We start from the raw sequence: 17,257 nt of genomic DNA on the forward strand, positions 1-17,257 counted from the left end.
GGCCCAAGGGGAATTCTCGGTTTGGGTCAAGTATTTGATTAAAACAGCGCCCTTTTTACACTGAACTACTTTTGTTGGTTCTAAGTTCGCATGGAGACTACGACAGTCACAGTGTATGGTCACCGTTCACGGTATACGACGCCCTGACGTTTGACTGAACTAACTCCATGTTCTATAGCAGTTAAGGCTGTGGCTTTAAATAACACGCCCCCCTGCAAGTCACTAGCTGCCTAGCGTCTGCAACCAATTCACATTGAAGACGGTGTGTCTAATAGCCATAACCAGGCAAAAACACCCGGTCCGACTACCCACCGCTACTCATGAGCAAGGCCTGTGTAGCAAAAATAGCCTTGCTCTGACGGTGATGCTAATGTATTATCGTATCATGCAATACACTAGGCAAACTTATCAGCGAGGCTTGTTGGAGCCTTGTGTTTGCAAATTTTCGTGACACTGACTAGCCTCACTTATAAGTTTGCCTACTGTATTGCATCATACGAAAACGATATTATCACAGTTCTTGCAGGCCATCTTGCTACACAGGCCTCACTTAAAAGTAGCGGCGGGTAGTAGGATCGGGTGATTAAGACGCAACCCCGCGTAGACCTGAAGTTGATCGAAGGTCACCAACTTTGACGTTACCGGGGCTTGCAAAAAATACAGCGCTGTGAGGCACTGCCAAGACAGACTACTATGTACACGTGGCCGGGTACATAGGCCTACTGTGGGCGCCATTGTCTTCGTACCGACTAAACGAAATCGTGACGGAGAAATTCCTCGCACACAAGCGTCAGCTGCTTCTCGGAGATTGACAAACATAGAAGCTGATTACACGTGGTCATAGAGTGGTGAGTGGAATTACAATATTTAAGGGCCTCCTATGCATATGACAAATCAAAATGCAGCGGTTGATGCTTGTCAAAGGAGAACAGGTCAGTGCAGTGGCGGGCGTGTTGTTATGTGGTAATGTTATTCTTTCTTCATCGGGAAGTGTGAAGGACAAGGAGTGAGTTAGCATGGTCATGATAGGGGAGAAGTCAGCAATCAAGTCAGGAGAGAGAAGAGGCTTAGTCCTGTTTTAAAGAATTTTGCTGGTGTCCTATTGACGAGATGGGTTGGCCAAGACACATCAACTCATCTCAACCTCATTCGATTTTTTCATCGCGAAATGCATAAAGCAGTTTGCCACATAAACAAATGTAGTTCTTTTTCAGGGAACGATTACTATATTGACATAAGCGACTACTTTCAAATTTATGTTTAGCATTGAAAGAGAACATTTACTGCACTTCAAATATCCATTTTTGTTAATGCAGTTTGGGCATAAGCACGATAAACCTTTTTGATACTCCAAGTGTTGGTTATTGGGCATCATTCCCTCGCACAGCGTGACGCCCTCCACCCACTGGTTGGCGCGAATTAACGCTAAAGCTTTGGTTAAGACCCTGTTCCCTTTCAGGATTTTGATATAATAATGGACTTGTCACCAGAAAATGCTGGGCTTATTTGCCTGACTATTTGATGATCCTAGTGGATGTACATGTAGAGGTATTCCTATCACGCCTGGTAAAACCCAGCCCCCTTCATTTTGGTCTCCAAACTGTTACACTGAAGGAAAGCTTTAATATTGTAGGAAAACCAACCTACACGAGTTAATCTTGAGTTTAATGAATATAAAACGAGCCAAAGCGTGCAGTGAACGTTGGTTTCAATATACAGTGTAGCATTTCTATAGAAGACCAAACAGGATGAATTAGGCCAGATAGAGTCATCGCCTTTCTTCCTTGCTTATGTAGGTGAATGTTGATTTTCATTTCATGCATTAAGACTTAGAATTGGTTTTCCTTGAACCAGAAAATGGCAACAGGATCAGCAGTGACTCCAGCTCTAGAGACGATCAGCAGACATCATCTCGAATGCCCCATTTGTAGTGAGAGATTCCAACGACCCAAGATACTGGACTGTCTGCATAGTTTCTGTGAGCAATGTCTGCTGACATACTGCAACACGAAGCACCAGGGCTGTACAGAGATTCCTTGCCCCGTGTGTCAACGAGAGACACAACTTCAGGAGGCAGGGGTTGGAGGCATGAAAACTAACTTTTATCTGATCGGTCTGGTTGAGGAGATTGAACTGCAGGAGAAGTTGGTATGTTCGAGTGAGACGAAGCTGTTGTGTGATATTTGTGAAGAGGACAACGAGGTGACGCATCGCTGCATGGACTGTGAACAGAATATCTGCTCACTTTGCTGCAAATTGCATCTACGATTTGCTGTCTCACAAGGCCACAAGATATCAACTCTGGAAGACATTCGCGAAAGGGAGATATCAATAAAAAACAAATCTGCAGAAACTCATCCGACATGCACGACCCACGAGGGTGAAGTGACGCGATTCTTCTGCACAACTTGTGAGATGCTTATCTGTCGAGACTGTACTGTGATAGACCACTGTAAACCATATCACACACACACTGATACAAAAGAGGCATCATCGACTTACAAAACGTCAGTGACTGACTTGTTCTCTCACCTCGAGGAGACCCTGAAACAAGTCCACGAATCTTCTGAGTTAGTGTCAATAATGAGACAAGACCTTGATATTAAAGCTGAGACAGCTATTTCAGAAGTGCAGGGCAGGGCAATAGAGATTAGAGCATGGGCCACGGCTCAAGAAACTCGCATCATTGATAACATCACAAGCATCCAAAAAGATCGTTTGGAAAAGCTGTCAGAATATGAGAAAGCGATGAGTTTGGCATCCAAGAGAATACAGCATTCATTGGAGACAGCAAGAGAGGTGACAAGGACGGCAGCGGATAGTGAGTTCCTCTCACTCTACGCAACAATCAACAAAGACTTGAAATTGTTGGCTGGTCAAACTATTCCCAGAGTTGACAAGAGGCTTGGATTTCTGAAGTTCAAGCCGAGTGAGGGGGTACTTGGTGACATCAGTCTGGGCAAGGTGGTGACGGAAGGAAAGTGGGAGCAGCGATGTATGTTTGGTAGCAAGGGAAGCGGTCCAGGAGAGTTGGATGGGGCTATGGGCATTTGTGCTCGTCAGCCTGACGAGGTTGCAGTGGGTGACGACTGGAACAAACGTGTTGTGATCTACAGCATAGATGGTGACCTGAAAAGTACAATCCAAATGGATGGATGTAAGTTCAAATGTAAACTTCCAAGCTAATAAAAAGTGCTGTATTTATCTATTTATTTCTGAATTGCTATGTTCAGGTCACGCAAAAACCCTCCAGGCAAGTCACAGAATCACCTGGTACCTTTACACAGGAATCTAACAGAGAAAAGCATTCGAGATATGCAGCCTTCCTGTGGCATTTAGATTCTTTTCCCCACAAACCTGATGCAGACACTGCAGGATGTTTTAGTCATCTCACCATTTCCTGTTCCTCAAACAACACGGCAGTTTGAGAGCGCACTACCTTGGCATGTTGAACAAAAGCAAGTGTTTCAGAATGCTGATCATACATGTATGAATACGAAAATGTTAAAGACAGAGCATTATGCGCTATGAATTTACTGAGAGGAGATGTAAAAAAATCATTTCCCGTAGAATCCCCAATCAAAATGTCCAGTCGTTAAACTCAAAGCACATTTTTGTTATTGTGGAGTATCTATCTGCCAGCGTCCATTCATCCATGTGTAAATACTATGCAGCACAGACACACGTAGTGGGCGGTAACCAGGCCAACTCCTGTTACTCCTAACGTCGGAGAAACACTTCCTGTTACAACAAGACTGTGTAATCCAAGGGCGTAAATCCCAGGGGATTGGGATGTATACCTCCACAAAGGAGGGGGCGGGCTATTGAATCTTCAACCCCCCCCCCCATTTTTTGTGGTCGTCAAAATCATTTCAGCGGACTGTGATTAATATTGTTTTGGACTTCTACAACTAAACTGTATTCAGTATCACTCTAAAAACGGAAAACAATTTTAAACGTAGTCAATATCAAATCCTTAATGCAGAATACAGATTTACACGAACACAATGATTATCGACATAGCTAGAATCATGCATTTTCATGGTGGGTAAGTCGTCCCACCCCCATCTTTCCCCGCCTCCTCCGATTCCCGCCGCAGATTAACGCCATTTGTGTATTCTGCTATAACAATATAATTACGAAGGTTCTGTTTGAGCCTGAAGACTACATGGATTGCGGAGTGGCTTTGGCTATGGCTTATTGTGGTGGCTGTAACAAGAAAAAAATCCACATATTTATGGACCCGCTGGAAGGGAGAGGGGCATGTTTGTTATACACTGTACATGAATCATCATTGTTTATGTGCATGTGTTTTTTTCCTGGCAACTTAGGACGTTTTATTCTTTTTGTGTAAAGTATTAGCTCCTGACATCTAAAATCTTCCTAAAGTGATCGGTTTTTTTTGTGTTTGTCAACTGAAAACAGACCCACGTGGCATTACAGCTACACGCACTGACAATTGCCTGGTGGTAGTGGAGGAGGGCGCATCCCACGTCATGCACGTGAAAGTCTTTGACAAGGACAACACGCTGGCTTTCCAGTTCCCCACAGTGCCACCGGGTGAGGTCGGTAAGACCGCAGTGGACCTTCACCGTTTAGCAATCAAGGCAGATGGGACCATTGTGGTTGGTGACACAAAGAGGATGGTCCTGACCGAGCACAGCCCCACGGATGGGGAACTTAGAAGCACCATCCCAGTCAAGATTAAACCCCACTTTCTGGCTGTTGAAAGCAGCGATCGGTTCGTCATCAGCGACTGTTCAAAGACAGTGGGCGTTGTTGATGGGAATGGTGATACACTGTTCACCATCAAACCTACCATCAACGGCGAGGTAGCTGAATGCTGTTCTGGTGTATGCGCAGATAGCACAGGCATCTATGTTGCAATGCATAATGGTAATTACACCGGTCATATCCACCACTATGACCATCGAGGCGGCTTTCTCCACTGTATCGCACAGGGTCTGTTCCACCCCAAGGGAATCACATTCACAGCAGATGGGCAACTGGCCATAGCCGACTACTACTCAGTGAAGATGTACATGTTACAAGAGGTGTGATATGGAAATAGACTCAAATAAGTATGGTAATTTCCCATCTAAAACATTTCTATTGATTGATAAAAATGGAAAGAAACATATTTATCGTTTATTAGAACTTGCTCTTTGGGACCAATTTACTGATTGTGATGACTTTGATGCCAGTTGAGAGGGTTTTCTGGACCCGTTTCAGGCAGCTTCTAGAGATTCAATTCCTCGTAAAATCCCTCCAAATAAGAAACATGTTCCTTGGATATCTCGTGACATTAAACGACCGATTCTAAAGAAACGTAGGTTCTTCACTAGTGCGAAACGTACCAACAAACTTACTCATTAATGGAGCAGCTACAAGAAGATCCGTAAGTAGTTGTAAATAGTATCAAAGTATAGGCCTATCAAACAGGCTGTTCTCATTGCCACATAATAAGAAACGATTTTTTTTTGCTTATGTTCGATCTAAAAATCGTAATTCACGCCCCCACGTGTGTTGGGGACAGTGTAATCAGTGATCCAGTTTTAATTGCCAGCATTTCTCACAGTTTTTCCAGTCAGTTCGTTTCACCGACGCGTCGGTCTGTCTACCTGAGTCACCAGTGCATTGTAAATTACGCATCCCAGCTTTTTACGTACGATAGAGGTCCCTCGGGGAGAGATTTTTCAACACCTCGGCAATCTTAACGATCGTAAATCTGCTGGCCCTGATGGGCTAACCCAACTCTATTGAGGAAGTCTGCTGAGGTTATCTCGCCCATCTTGGAAAGCATTGAACGCTTGCTCAAAACAAAAACAGCTTCCAAAGCCAGTTCTCAAACCTGGTGACCGATCTGTTGTTTTCAATTATCGTCCCATAGCCTTGACCTCTATAGTGTGAATATGTAAGGTAATGGAATCAATAGTGGTTGGATCCACACAAAATCACCTCCAGGATAATCACTAGATGACCCCAGTCTAGCGTGGGTCCTCTAAAGGGAAATCCTTCGTGACTCAACCAATGCATGTCGTCTATGATTGGTCATCTACAAATACTGTTCTTTGTGATTTTTGAGGGCTTTTGACATTCTTGCGCATGACACCTTGTTATACAAGTTGTCAAGTCTTTTTAATAATCACAGGACATGCATGGCACTGGATTAAATCTTCCCTGCAGGGGCATAATATGCGGGTCCGGTTTCAGGGTCATTACTCTGATTGGTCTGTACTAACGTCTCGCGTTCCCCAATGGAGTGTATTGGGCCCATTGTTGTTCAACATATTTATTAACGATTTCCTAGATTGCTTAATTTTTTTTACCCTGTGAATTGTTTGCAGCTTACATTGCTTGTATCGTCCTATTTGCTCATCCTCCGACGAGATGATCCTCCAAAGAGATTTAGAATAGATAGAATGTTTGAATGGTGCCAATAAATCAAATGAAACTTAATCACACTTAAACAAAAGTGGTTAGATTTAAAAAGACGAAGAGGGATGCGAACACGCAATATATTCTACACTCTGGTCCACTGCAGGTTTTTAATGAAATAAAGTACCTCAGTGTGTTCTTAATATAACCGAATAACCTGGAAAAGTACGTGACGTGTGGGTTAACAAGATACTTGATTTTATTCTAAGCGTTGCTAAAGGTCTCTCCACACATGCTCGCTTCTGTCTATACAAATCGCTTGCTTTACCCAAAAATGGATTGCCCGCTGGGTAGGTCTACCTTAATGCACAGGGATTGATTGCTGATATTAAGCGGGTCAAAAGACGAGTGACAGAATTGTTCTCAGACAGAAGAGACTGGAGATGCACTACCTTGATCGACTTAAACAATTGAACTGGTGTTCTTTATAGTTCCGTCACGACTATCTGCTGGTCTCTTGTTGCTAAAACTTTGTATTGTGAGGTTTCATGTAATCCTGTGGGAGAACGTATTCATATCAACTCCCGGCATACTGATGATTTAAGATTTTCTCATCCTGTAGCTAGAAACAATTGCTTACATCATAATCCAATCCATGTATTCCCTCGTCTGTGGGAGAAATTCCCTAAACCCTTCGACATGCCTTGTCGATGGGTTCTCTCTCACAGTTTTTAAGACAACTTAAATTACGGTGTAAACTAAATTAAGACTTTAATAATCCCAGTTTGCTATCTAAGATAAGATGAGCGTAATACGTCATTGATTTGTCTGTTAAAATTAACTAGAAATTTTCTACCTACGATCAGTTCTTCGGTCGTAATCGTCAATTGGCGCCGTGTCTCTATTGTAAATTATATTTTCTGTCTTTTTATCAACCTGTATTCTTTTTTCTGTATGCCATTTTTGCTTGGCTTTCTGGCCTGGCTTTTTACGATACCCTCCGAATTGATGATTATGAGGTGTTTTAACTCTTCATCTATTTTTGAATGTAATGTCAACCTTTTTTGTGTAATTTTTGTCTTTTGACGTGGCTTTCTGGCCTGGCCTTTTACAATACTTGCCCAATTACTGATCTCCTTTTACCTTTATGTAATGTAATGTATCTGATGTTTTCTGTTTTATATTGATGGATGTCCTAGTGTCTTTACTTGTTACTTGGGGCTTTTTGCCTTTTGGCAGTAGTGATTAGGTTCACTTTGTTTAGCTCCTGTCATCTTGTCTTGAATTTTGTAGTTTTGTTTTGTCCGATGTGACGATTGCGAATAAAATAGTAATAGTGATAAGACTTATCGCGTGCTTGTTGGGATTACAAGCTTGGCTTAATAAATATGTGACTTACAACGTTTTGGTCGGTTAATTTTACCACGGACACCCGAAATAAGATTGTAATGTTGGACGTATCAATAAAGGTGGTCTAACAATTAATATTAGTGTTTCATATCTGATAAATATTACTCTAATTATGTATTTTCGTGACTTTCCTTGACTTTCACAGCCATGGGCAGGTTCTTGACGGTGCTAAAATCAGCCGTCCTGTTCATATTCAATGCACCACAATTGATGCAAAGAAAAAGGACATGATTGAAAACTCATAAAAAATCACAGCGGAAAAAAAGGTTTTGTATTGAAAGTGCACAGAGACAGAATTTCTCAGGTCAGCCATCACCCACAGATATAAACAGATATGATGCACGGGTCAGAGGTCACACGTTGATGCCCGGTTGTTTTGGATTTCATTCCCTTACGTGATGGGTTCAGATTCACCTCAGTGTTCCCTAATGAGGCTCACTTGAGAAAAAACTCAGAAAATTCAAAATCATACATTAGCATTTTCGAAATTCTTTTAGTTGATCAATTCTTGTACAGCAACATTCCTTCCATGCACAAACCCACCAACAAGTAGGTTTGTTGTTGTATGCGTGATTGTTGACGATTTACGTTCAACAAGCCCACCACCTACCCGACTGGGAAAGAGCGAACATCAATGATACCACCCAAACATGCAGAATATAGACGGAACGACTTCAGAATATTTCGGCTATTTCCGGAAAAATGGAGGAATTCCTCCAGTCCCTGTCACGTGACATTGGGTGATACAGGACCCTTAATTCGCCGGGTAGTCAGAATCATCGGGTCGGTATCCAGACAAGTCGGAGACTACGTACGTGACGGGAACCAGTCAAGGCAGAACCACGCCCTTACACTCAGGGGGCGCTGTTCGTAATGCAGATGTAAATTTTAGATGTGTTAAAATAAGAATTTCTGGATCGTTTTTTTCTTTGTAAAATATTATTATCCAAAGCTGTCAGCTTACAATTAATTCGACAATTTAGAAATAAATAAATAAAGGATCTGGCCTAATAGGGCCTCTAGTAAAATTTACTCCGCAAATACAGCATCCAATGAATCCAGTTTCAACTGCGCAATGATTGGTTTCCGCCGCAATGAATTCAAAGTTAGAGTGAAAGCAGGAAGGGAACCAGTGTAACTGTACAACAATGAAATTCTCACGTGGGGTAACGCGCATTCATAAATTCGCGGGCATCGTGGAAGGAGCATCAGTTTAACTGCGGCATAACAGCCAAAGTAAGTGTGCCATTTCTGTGTCGAAATTAACCGCTTTAGACCCTCAAGAGATGAAGTGGCATAGTAAACTGTTTAGAGGGTAAACTGAACTAATTAAAGATAGAACACAGGTGGGTTTAGCATGAAATTCAGTTTTGACTGTTACTCGTTCACTTCGTCGTGGTAGGTTAGGTTGGAGGGTTCACGTTTCATACGGAAATCCCTTATTTTCCCTTGTAGCTGTTTATTAGGCATTTAGATTACATGTCTAAAAGAAATCAAATTTGGCAGTGAAAATATTAAATTATTGACTTGGAAAGCATTTAGAATTTCTGCACCAGTATTGTGAGGTGTCATCAAGTGATGGCTGGATACGGCAGTCTTGAAATTCCACATTTTCTTCCAAAGTCGTCCACGAAGTGGCTCTTCAACCCTTTGCGTAATAGGAAAAATTCCTGAAGAAGCAAAGAAAATTTGGGAAGTGCACGGCTTACATTCGGATTTGAAATTGGACGCGTGCCTATTGACAAGTCTGATGTCTTGATTGCTTTAGACTGACAAAGACAGTTACCCCTGTAAAGGATAGCTAGAGCTCCATATACGGACACCATATGACCAAAACTCTTTGAGATTGCTTTGAAAAATTCTACGTGTTTTCTTTATTAAGGACACCGTGACGACTTTTTATCTTTCTCCTAAGTTGAACATTTCTGGACATGCTTTGATTCATGAAGGCTAATTGGTCTCTTTAAGGAATAATGGTGTCGGTAATTGGAACTCTTCCCCCATAAATTTGAATAGAGCTTTCCATAAACCTCACTGTTCCTGGAAGTAGCCTCTCCTCACAAAACAATCCGCCAATCTGCATGCTGTGGTCATTTACACAATGCATCGCACAGTGCTCCTGCACAGCATCACAAACATTCGGCTTTACCGAATAGTGTGTGATGATTTAATTATTTCAATGCATTCTGGTTCTAAATACGTTCATTCTTGTCTTTAAGTACAGCAGTGTACTACTTTTATGTCTTTGTAGGGCGATGTTGAAATAAATGTGTGTGCAAATCGAATTATTCCCAGGGGGGTGGGGCAAGGTGCGTGCTGCCATGCTCCCAGTAATTATTCCCTGCAATGACCTATTAGCCATCACAAAGCAAACACAACAAAGAGAACAATTCAATTTGGAAGGGGAAAAAATCAAGTTGTTTACTTAGAAAACACAAGAATTTTCTGAACAGTTCCATAGGGTTTGTGCACAGAGTGTCAAGCAGCGTCCGTATGTAGAACCCCCCCCCCGTCAATCAGAAAACCACTCGGACTACACAGTAGGTAGCGAAATTAGAGACCTGACAAGTACACCATCAGGGACGCGAAGACATGAAACCAGATATACATTCCTTTGTGAAATTCGTATAGTCAGGGTCGTTGTCTGTTTGTCATCAGTTGTCGTGCAAGTACAAGTGCAAAAGCAGTCACTATTGGTCCAAGGTCATATAAACTTCCCAAATTACGTGTGCTTTTCTTTTTACACAGAGGGTCGTGGAGCCATTTTGTGGAAGATTGTTGAAGAAAGATTGAAAGTTTATCTGTTTAGCAAATAAATACTTGCAGGGTCCTAACAGCAGGGATTGAACCAAAGTAGAGGTGGCATCTCCAATTCTCAAATTTATGAAGCTGTTGACTTTTAAGATAAAATTGGGATGGAATGTAAGGTTTTGCCCCAGAGTCCTTAAATTAGATTAGAGCTACTGAGGATTTGGGGAATGATTTAAATTTTTTTTTGTCAATTTACAGATGATTCCTGTGCACCTTGATATCAATTGGCGAGGGAGGCTGGAAGCAACACTCCCCCAAAGAGCCCACACAGAGCCCGCCAAGAGCCCACACAGAGTCCACATAGAGCTCGTATGAAGAATGTTGCAGTGAAGATGCCTGCATAATCAAACTCAATGCAACAAGATTCTGCCATTTGAACTGGAAGTGAGACAATGGACCCTACGATCAGACAAGATCGTTGAGCTTGCCATAATCCAGCATTAGCCAGCCACATTGAACGAATTGAACCTGATATTGGCTTATTTTTAAAATAAAAGCCAGTTCTGATCTTTCTGATATACTGACTCGCTATGCATCAATTGAGGGTCATGTCAGTAAATAGTACTTTGGGATCATTTCCTCATAGCCATGAAAACAATCCCATCAGTCACCCTCCATAAGCCATATTAACCTCAACCAACCCTCAACCACCAAAACGTGTAGTAAATAACAACCCCATTAACCATAACCATTTACCAAATAAACCTCAACCAACCATCAACCATGAGCAGTAAATAACCCCGTTAACCATAACCATTTACCATGTTAACTTAACCAACTACTAACCATTAACAAAAATTCCATTAACGGCATAAACCTCAAGTAACCCCAACCATTACCAAACAAATATTACCCCCTATTAAATCATTTGCCAGTAAACCATTTCTTAATTCAAATGAGGAAAATGATCCGTCAAAATGCTACAAAAGACTTTAAAAATACGTGCAGTCTATGTACTTCACTACGCAAAATGTGCTCCTTTGTATTAAAAAAAAGTCAACAGGACGTTTGTTAAACTTGTCGTAAATCAAATTTCAAACAAGTTTTTAAAAATCTTATAAATGCCGAAACCGGGTATTTTGGGGGGGGGAAGGTTTCTTTCAAGCCCGACCTTAAATCAGTTCCAGAAGGTTTCTTGGATAAAATAAATACATAGTCTTTAACAAATGAGGGAAATCAAGATTATCTGCCGCAGTGGACTCTGAGCCTTGACTTTGACTTTGAGAGATGAAAAGGGAGGAATTCGTGGACATGACACAAGCCAATGATTGAATAGAAAAAGCTGTCTTAAAGAAAACAGAACAATGTCAGTGAGGAAAAGATGGCGAGGATGCTGAATGATGTACTGGAAAGAATGGCTTATGTCTGGAATCGGTCCCACTGCAGCTATTGTCGTTCAACTTGAAGGAATATCCATAGAGGTGAGAATTACTCATTACAGATATTCAGTCTTTTTATAGCACTTCACCCAGAGATTCTGCAGTTTTGAGTGTCTGAGGGCAGTAACCGTAGCAACCAAACCGCTGTACCTGTAGCGACCAAAGAACTGGCCGCATGACCGCTAGTGTTATGAACAAAATGCCAAACTCGTGTGTGGCGCACATTTTGTACACTCTGGTTCAGAGCTTCATGAGAGCAAACTTATCTCAAAAGAGATCATTTGAATAAGTGCTGATAAATTCTCCACTGATTTCTGATTTAAATAGACCTAGTTTTAATATATAAGATAATCAGTCACCGCTTCAATCAGAATCTGTGGTAGAGGTGTTGTACAACAAATATTGACTGCTGAATTTTCTTGTGGTGCAGGAAAGCGAGCCTCCTGATATGAGGTGATCCATTTAACATCGTCTTTTAAGGTCAAGCTGTCGATATCATTTGCTGACGAATGAAATAAAATACCATAAAATGCACTCTAAGCTCTTAAATGTACTCATGATTTCTTTAATCAATCATTGTCATTACGTCCTTGATTCGCGTATAAGTTGTTTACTTTCTCATTAATATCTGTTAATGTAAAATGAATGCTTTTCGTTTCTACAGGGACCACGTTCTACTTTGACGAGTAACCTGAATCAGTGGAGGCAAGGAAACTGGAAATTTGGTACAAGGTAAGTTATCACCAAGAGACCCTGCTTGTCTAAACCAATTCGTCCATCGCGCTATTGAATATATTTTTTACTTTTCAATGTCTCAATGCTTGATTGACTTCATTTTGCAGGATTTATCCGATGTGGGACAAAGGGGTTGTTGGTTTAAACGGTACAACAGCAGATGGGCCATCCCAAGTAGAGACCGGGGAATTCAAGACTTGCATGTTCATAAGGTGAGGTAACCATTTCTTACAGGCGTGAACATGCACAAGAACCCCGGATCATAGCAACTAGGCCTGGTAAAGTAGCCCTTCGTTTTTTGTCTAAGCAAAGTTGAAACCTCTTTTTCAACTTTGCTTTTTGAACCATTTGGGGAGTCTGAAAGCATTGAAAGAAAGGCTTTTGAGAGCATTTTTTTTCTGGTATTTTCCCATGTTTGGTAACTGGTCCACAACTTTGCCAAGAGGCCGATGACGGAAAAAAATATGTTTTATTGAAATTGGTTTTGAAAACTTAATGTAGAATTCAAATCGATTTTCTGATGTTTGCCAAGGTTCTTTTTAGCAGTGAAATGGATCACTTTCAAGTCATGTTGGTATTTTCCCAGAATGGTTTAACTACATGTTGTGATTGTGCGGGGTGTTGGTCTCTCACAGGTCATCGGCTCAAATTGAGCATTTCCTGTAAATCTGACTTTGTAAGGACTATGGGATCATCTATATCCCGATGTCCTCAAGACGGGTGATGGGATCTTCTATATCCCTACATCCCCAACGCAAGACCAGCGGGACTGTGGGATCTGTTATATCCCTATGTCCATCCGGGGGCGGATCTTGGGTGGCTATAAAAGGGAGGACAACTTTAACTCCGCTCCTTGGGGAGCTTGCATGTTAAAATTAATTCAAGCTTCATATGCCATCAACTTCTCTTTGAGAGAAAAAAAAGAAATGGCATGATTGTCATAGCAACAGTGTCACATATCTCATCGGTGTATGAAAGAATTGAGAATGGGTGTTCACAGAAAAAAAATGTGTAGGGTAATGTCAGGGAACTTGCCCCTGGATCCGTCCCTGCTGCAAGGCTTCATCAGCGAAAGTCGTCTCTAGGGCATACATAACTTCCTCAGGGATTTTTTGTTAGCAGTGAAATGGAACATTTCACTATAGGAGGTTTTTTTTCCTTTTAGCTCAGTGAGATCTGTTATATCTCTCTGAGAAATGCAGAGACTATGGGATCCCCTATATCCCTATGTAGTTAGGGCTTAGGTGGGTGCGGAGATCGATATGAAATTGGAACTCGCTCCAGTTGGAGTCCTGGGGGGTTCCAATGCGAGACGTGCGAAACCTAAGGGGTTAGGCGTGAGCTCCTTGCGCGCCGTCTAGCCCTACCAACGTTTTTGTTAGCCGCAAAAGATGCAGGTAGTTGTGTTCCTCGTGTTGAGGGCCGCGGACTTCTTCCATAGGGGCATGGCCCTGTTATCATTGATGGTTAGCAAGGGCGCTGGTACGTCCTCTCATCTCCCGGGGATGAGGGGGCGCGCGTGAGTAGGCAAGGGCACTCTCCTTCGGGAGGGCGGACCGGACAGTGGCAGATGGTGCCCCTGCGGCCACAGGGTAACACCAGTCTGTCCAGCGATGGGCCCGCTAATTGCCGAAAGCGTGCGGGGCTGGTATCCTGGGACCTTCACGTGGTGGCCCTGTTTTCACTAACCTTACCAGGATAATCATTATACTTCAGCATCAAAGGTGAGCATGTGATTACTCATCAAAGTAATTTATCGAAACAACTTTCTTTGTTCTTTTGCTTATCATCACAAAATTGTTTAAAGTAAAACTTTATTCCAGAATTGGAACAGTGAACCCTGCGAAAGTGGCATTCGTTGCCCATCGACACACCTCAACATCACTTAATTCTTGCTAAGTCGTTCCTTGAGACTGCAGACTTTAAAGTTATCTGCTTATTCAAAAGGTTTTAAAAAATCAGTCTTTTTTATTTAGAGAAAACCTAGAGATATGATTGATTCTCAAAATGTAGTGTCTACATTTTCAAAAATCTTCTGTGAAACCATAATCGAAATAAGGAAAGAAAATGTGCTAAAATTGAAATGCCTTTCACCCAGAAAGTTCTTTTTCATTATGACAGATAATGAGGAACTATGAAGTGATACACGATGGACGCAGTGATCAAATCCTCTACCTTCGTGCTGGTATGTAATTTGGTCATTGTGAATTGCAACTAAGTCACAGCAGCATCAGATGCATTGCTGGCTTTTGCTCCCCCATCCCCCGGAAAAAACCTAAATCATAAAGCCTCCAACTGGTCTCTGTTTGTTACTTATGCACAACTTTCCACCTACATTTCCTTAAACCTAAAGTGAAGTGGTATTCATGAGTCTCGTCTGATTGGCAATATTTATCAAATCATTTGATCATTGTGTGCCCCGAAATAGTTGTCTTTGTAGGAGGTGAGCAATTTTACATTTGTCTTAAAATTGAACTATGATCAAAGTTTTCAATGACTTGCTGAAAAGGCAAGATAATAAATCAAAATACTTGCCCTTGCAAACACACCCTCTTTAAAAGAATTTGGTCCAAGCGGACAGGTGCATTTCTTATTATGTGTAAGCTTTTCTTTTGTTTGTTTGTAAAATTAAACTGTTTCTTTTTCTTACAAAGATGGCGGAAGACCTTTGGCTTTGAGACTAGCTTCCTTGTTGGGAAAAGCACCAAGAGGCCAGATACATTCACTGACCGATGAGGCCCGTGATCACCATGGTAACACCAAGGCAAAGGCTCGCAGAGTGGATTCAGTGGTATGTATGTTTTATATTGCTCAAGTATTAAGGAGTTTTGGGCAGAGTGAAAACGATTAATTTCACAATCCTCAGGATTCCCTTTACCCGCAGTGGCCGCTTTTCGGATGGCTCGGGGGTCATTCTTGAAGGCACTTTGAGTTTTTTCTCGCAAAATGTGATAACTGTTCACGAGTTAAATCCATTTATTTAGACACGATATCAGCAACAAGGTACCAGAAAATGAATTCTCTCTTGGAAAAATTGAAATGTCATGATGCAAAAAGCCCCCCCCCTACTTAAAAAAAGGAATGAGCATGTTTAATATCTTGCAGGAGTATTGAGCCTCTTCTATAAATTGAAAAGTAACTTCTTGTAGTTCCATATTGTTGTAGTGAATTGTTCTTTTCATTTTTGATACATGTATCTGGTCAGTCCAGGAGCGCCAACCGAAGAAAAGGCGTGGATGCTTCGCAATGGGTTGAGCATGTGCTGGATGATGAATATCACCGATGATGTCTCCATGGCAACACACACCAAGTAACGGCGTCTACTTTGAGGAACACAAGGCTGCTTGATTGCAATTCTTTAAAACCAACTGCAAAAATGTCTCACAAAATATTTGATCAGAAGTTTGCAGCATGTTTCCAAACCTCTGCCCTAAAACTTAGTGGTCTCCAAATAAATCTAAATACATGTGTAATAACAAATTGAGTTTGTAGCTACGTTATCTTTTTGAAATTGGCTTTGACATGAACACTCAATATTTTGGGCGTTTTTCTAATCCAAGGAGTATTATGCCAAGCAGGTCAGAAATAGACACTCCCTTTAAAAAAAGCACTGTGAAGTTGTCAAAGACATTGTGCAGGAGTAGGTGACCATAAACACTCATTCTTATTTAACAAAATACATTATTAATTTCGGAAGTTTCAAAATGATGTAATCTAGAAGTAGTATTTGCGAGAATTTTGTGACTAATTATTTTACGTAATTGTTACGTCCATTATCTGTTGATTAAGATTCTATCCAGCACCCTCTATTGTAGGGGCTTTGCAGTTGTCTTGGAACTTTGTGTCAGGTTTAGTTGGGCTTCCTCGCCGTGTGGAACAATCAGATGTCTGATTTAAATAATAGCAATTATATATTGACGCCTGTGAACCGATCCTCAAGAGTTTATTTCTTAAAAGTGTTTGTTTTTAGCTTTTTATTTCATGACCGAGAGATTGCTTTTGGAGCTTGCTTTATTTTTTCACTATTGATGAAATGAAAGCGTGAATTAGTTGATGGAAGCCTTTCATTAGTCAAAGTTTTTTCTTGTAAGATTTATGTTCCGGAATTGATTCAGAGACTGCCCCCCCTACACCGATAATTGCAGACACACATTGTCGAGGCATGGAACTGGACCAGGTTTATTATGATTACCTGACAACAAACAACTTTGCATCCATAGTCTGCTATCATTTTTCAATATCGATCTCGTCGGGATCCATCACTTTGAGTAAAAGATCAAGCTCCCTTAAAAAAAAAACAAATTAGAAAAAAATAGAAAATAAAAATGAGGCGCTGTTGCAGCTCTTTCAAAGACGAAAAAGGGTTGAAGCACATACATGAAGTCGACTCGTACTAAGTACAGATGAAAAACTTTGGGGAGAGCCGTGGGTCTTAATTTACTTTCTTATTCTCTATGTAAAAAAAAAATACTGATTAGTTTTGATCATCATGTCAATAGAGGGGGTTATTGAATTTTTAAAAAAACCTTTTTACATTTTTCTAG

At 41.2% G+C, this 17,257-nt stretch overlaps 1 protein-coding gene and 1 long non-coding RNA gene across 3 annotated transcripts; both read left to right on the forward strand.

Moving 5' to 3' along the window:
* Window positions 1-359: 359 nt before the first annotated feature.
* Window positions 360-7,844, forward strand: LOC110989128 (E3 ubiquitin-protein ligase TRIM33-like). The gene is made up of 3 exons (XM_022253274.2): window positions 360-848; window positions 1,855-3,157; window positions 4,426-7,844. Exons 2-3 carry the CDS (start codon window positions 1,858-1,860, stop codon window positions 5,058-5,060), a joined length of 1,935 nt encoding a protein of 644 aa, XP_022108966.2. The 5' UTR covers window positions 360-848; window positions 1,855-1,857; the 3' UTR covers window positions 5,061-7,844.
* A 6,516-nt stretch (window positions 7,845-14,360) lies between these two features.
* On the forward strand, window positions 14,361-16,601 carry LOC147797875 (uncharacterized). 2 transcript variants are annotated; one of them, XR_015426967.1, is made up of 4 exons: window positions 14,361-14,437; window positions 14,835-14,898; window positions 15,368-15,504; window positions 15,924-16,601. It is a non-coding gene; the product is annotated as an uncharacterized LOC147797875 (long non-coding RNA). The 2 variants fall into 2 exon arrangements; XR_015426966.1 differs by having other exon boundaries at window positions 15,919-16,600.
* Window positions 16,602-17,257: the final 656 nt, after the last annotated feature.

This window comes from Acanthaster planci, linkage group LG10, assembly GCF_054643075.1.
Source record: "Acanthaster planci isolate LZ-2023a linkage group LG10, COTS_SCS, whole genome shotgun sequence".
NCBI lineage: Eukaryota > Metazoa > Echinodermata > Asteroidea > Valvatida > Acanthasteridae > Acanthaster > Acanthaster planci.

Coding starts and splice junctions, on each gene's coding strand:
- LOC110989128 (XM_022253274.2), top strand. CDS start 1,858: ATGGCAACAGGATCAGCAGTGACTCCAGCTCTAGAGACGATCAGCAGA. Junction 3,158..4,425: donor TACAATCCAAATGGATGGAT/GTAAGTTCAAAT, acceptor AACTGAAAACAG/ACCCACGTGGCATTACAGCT.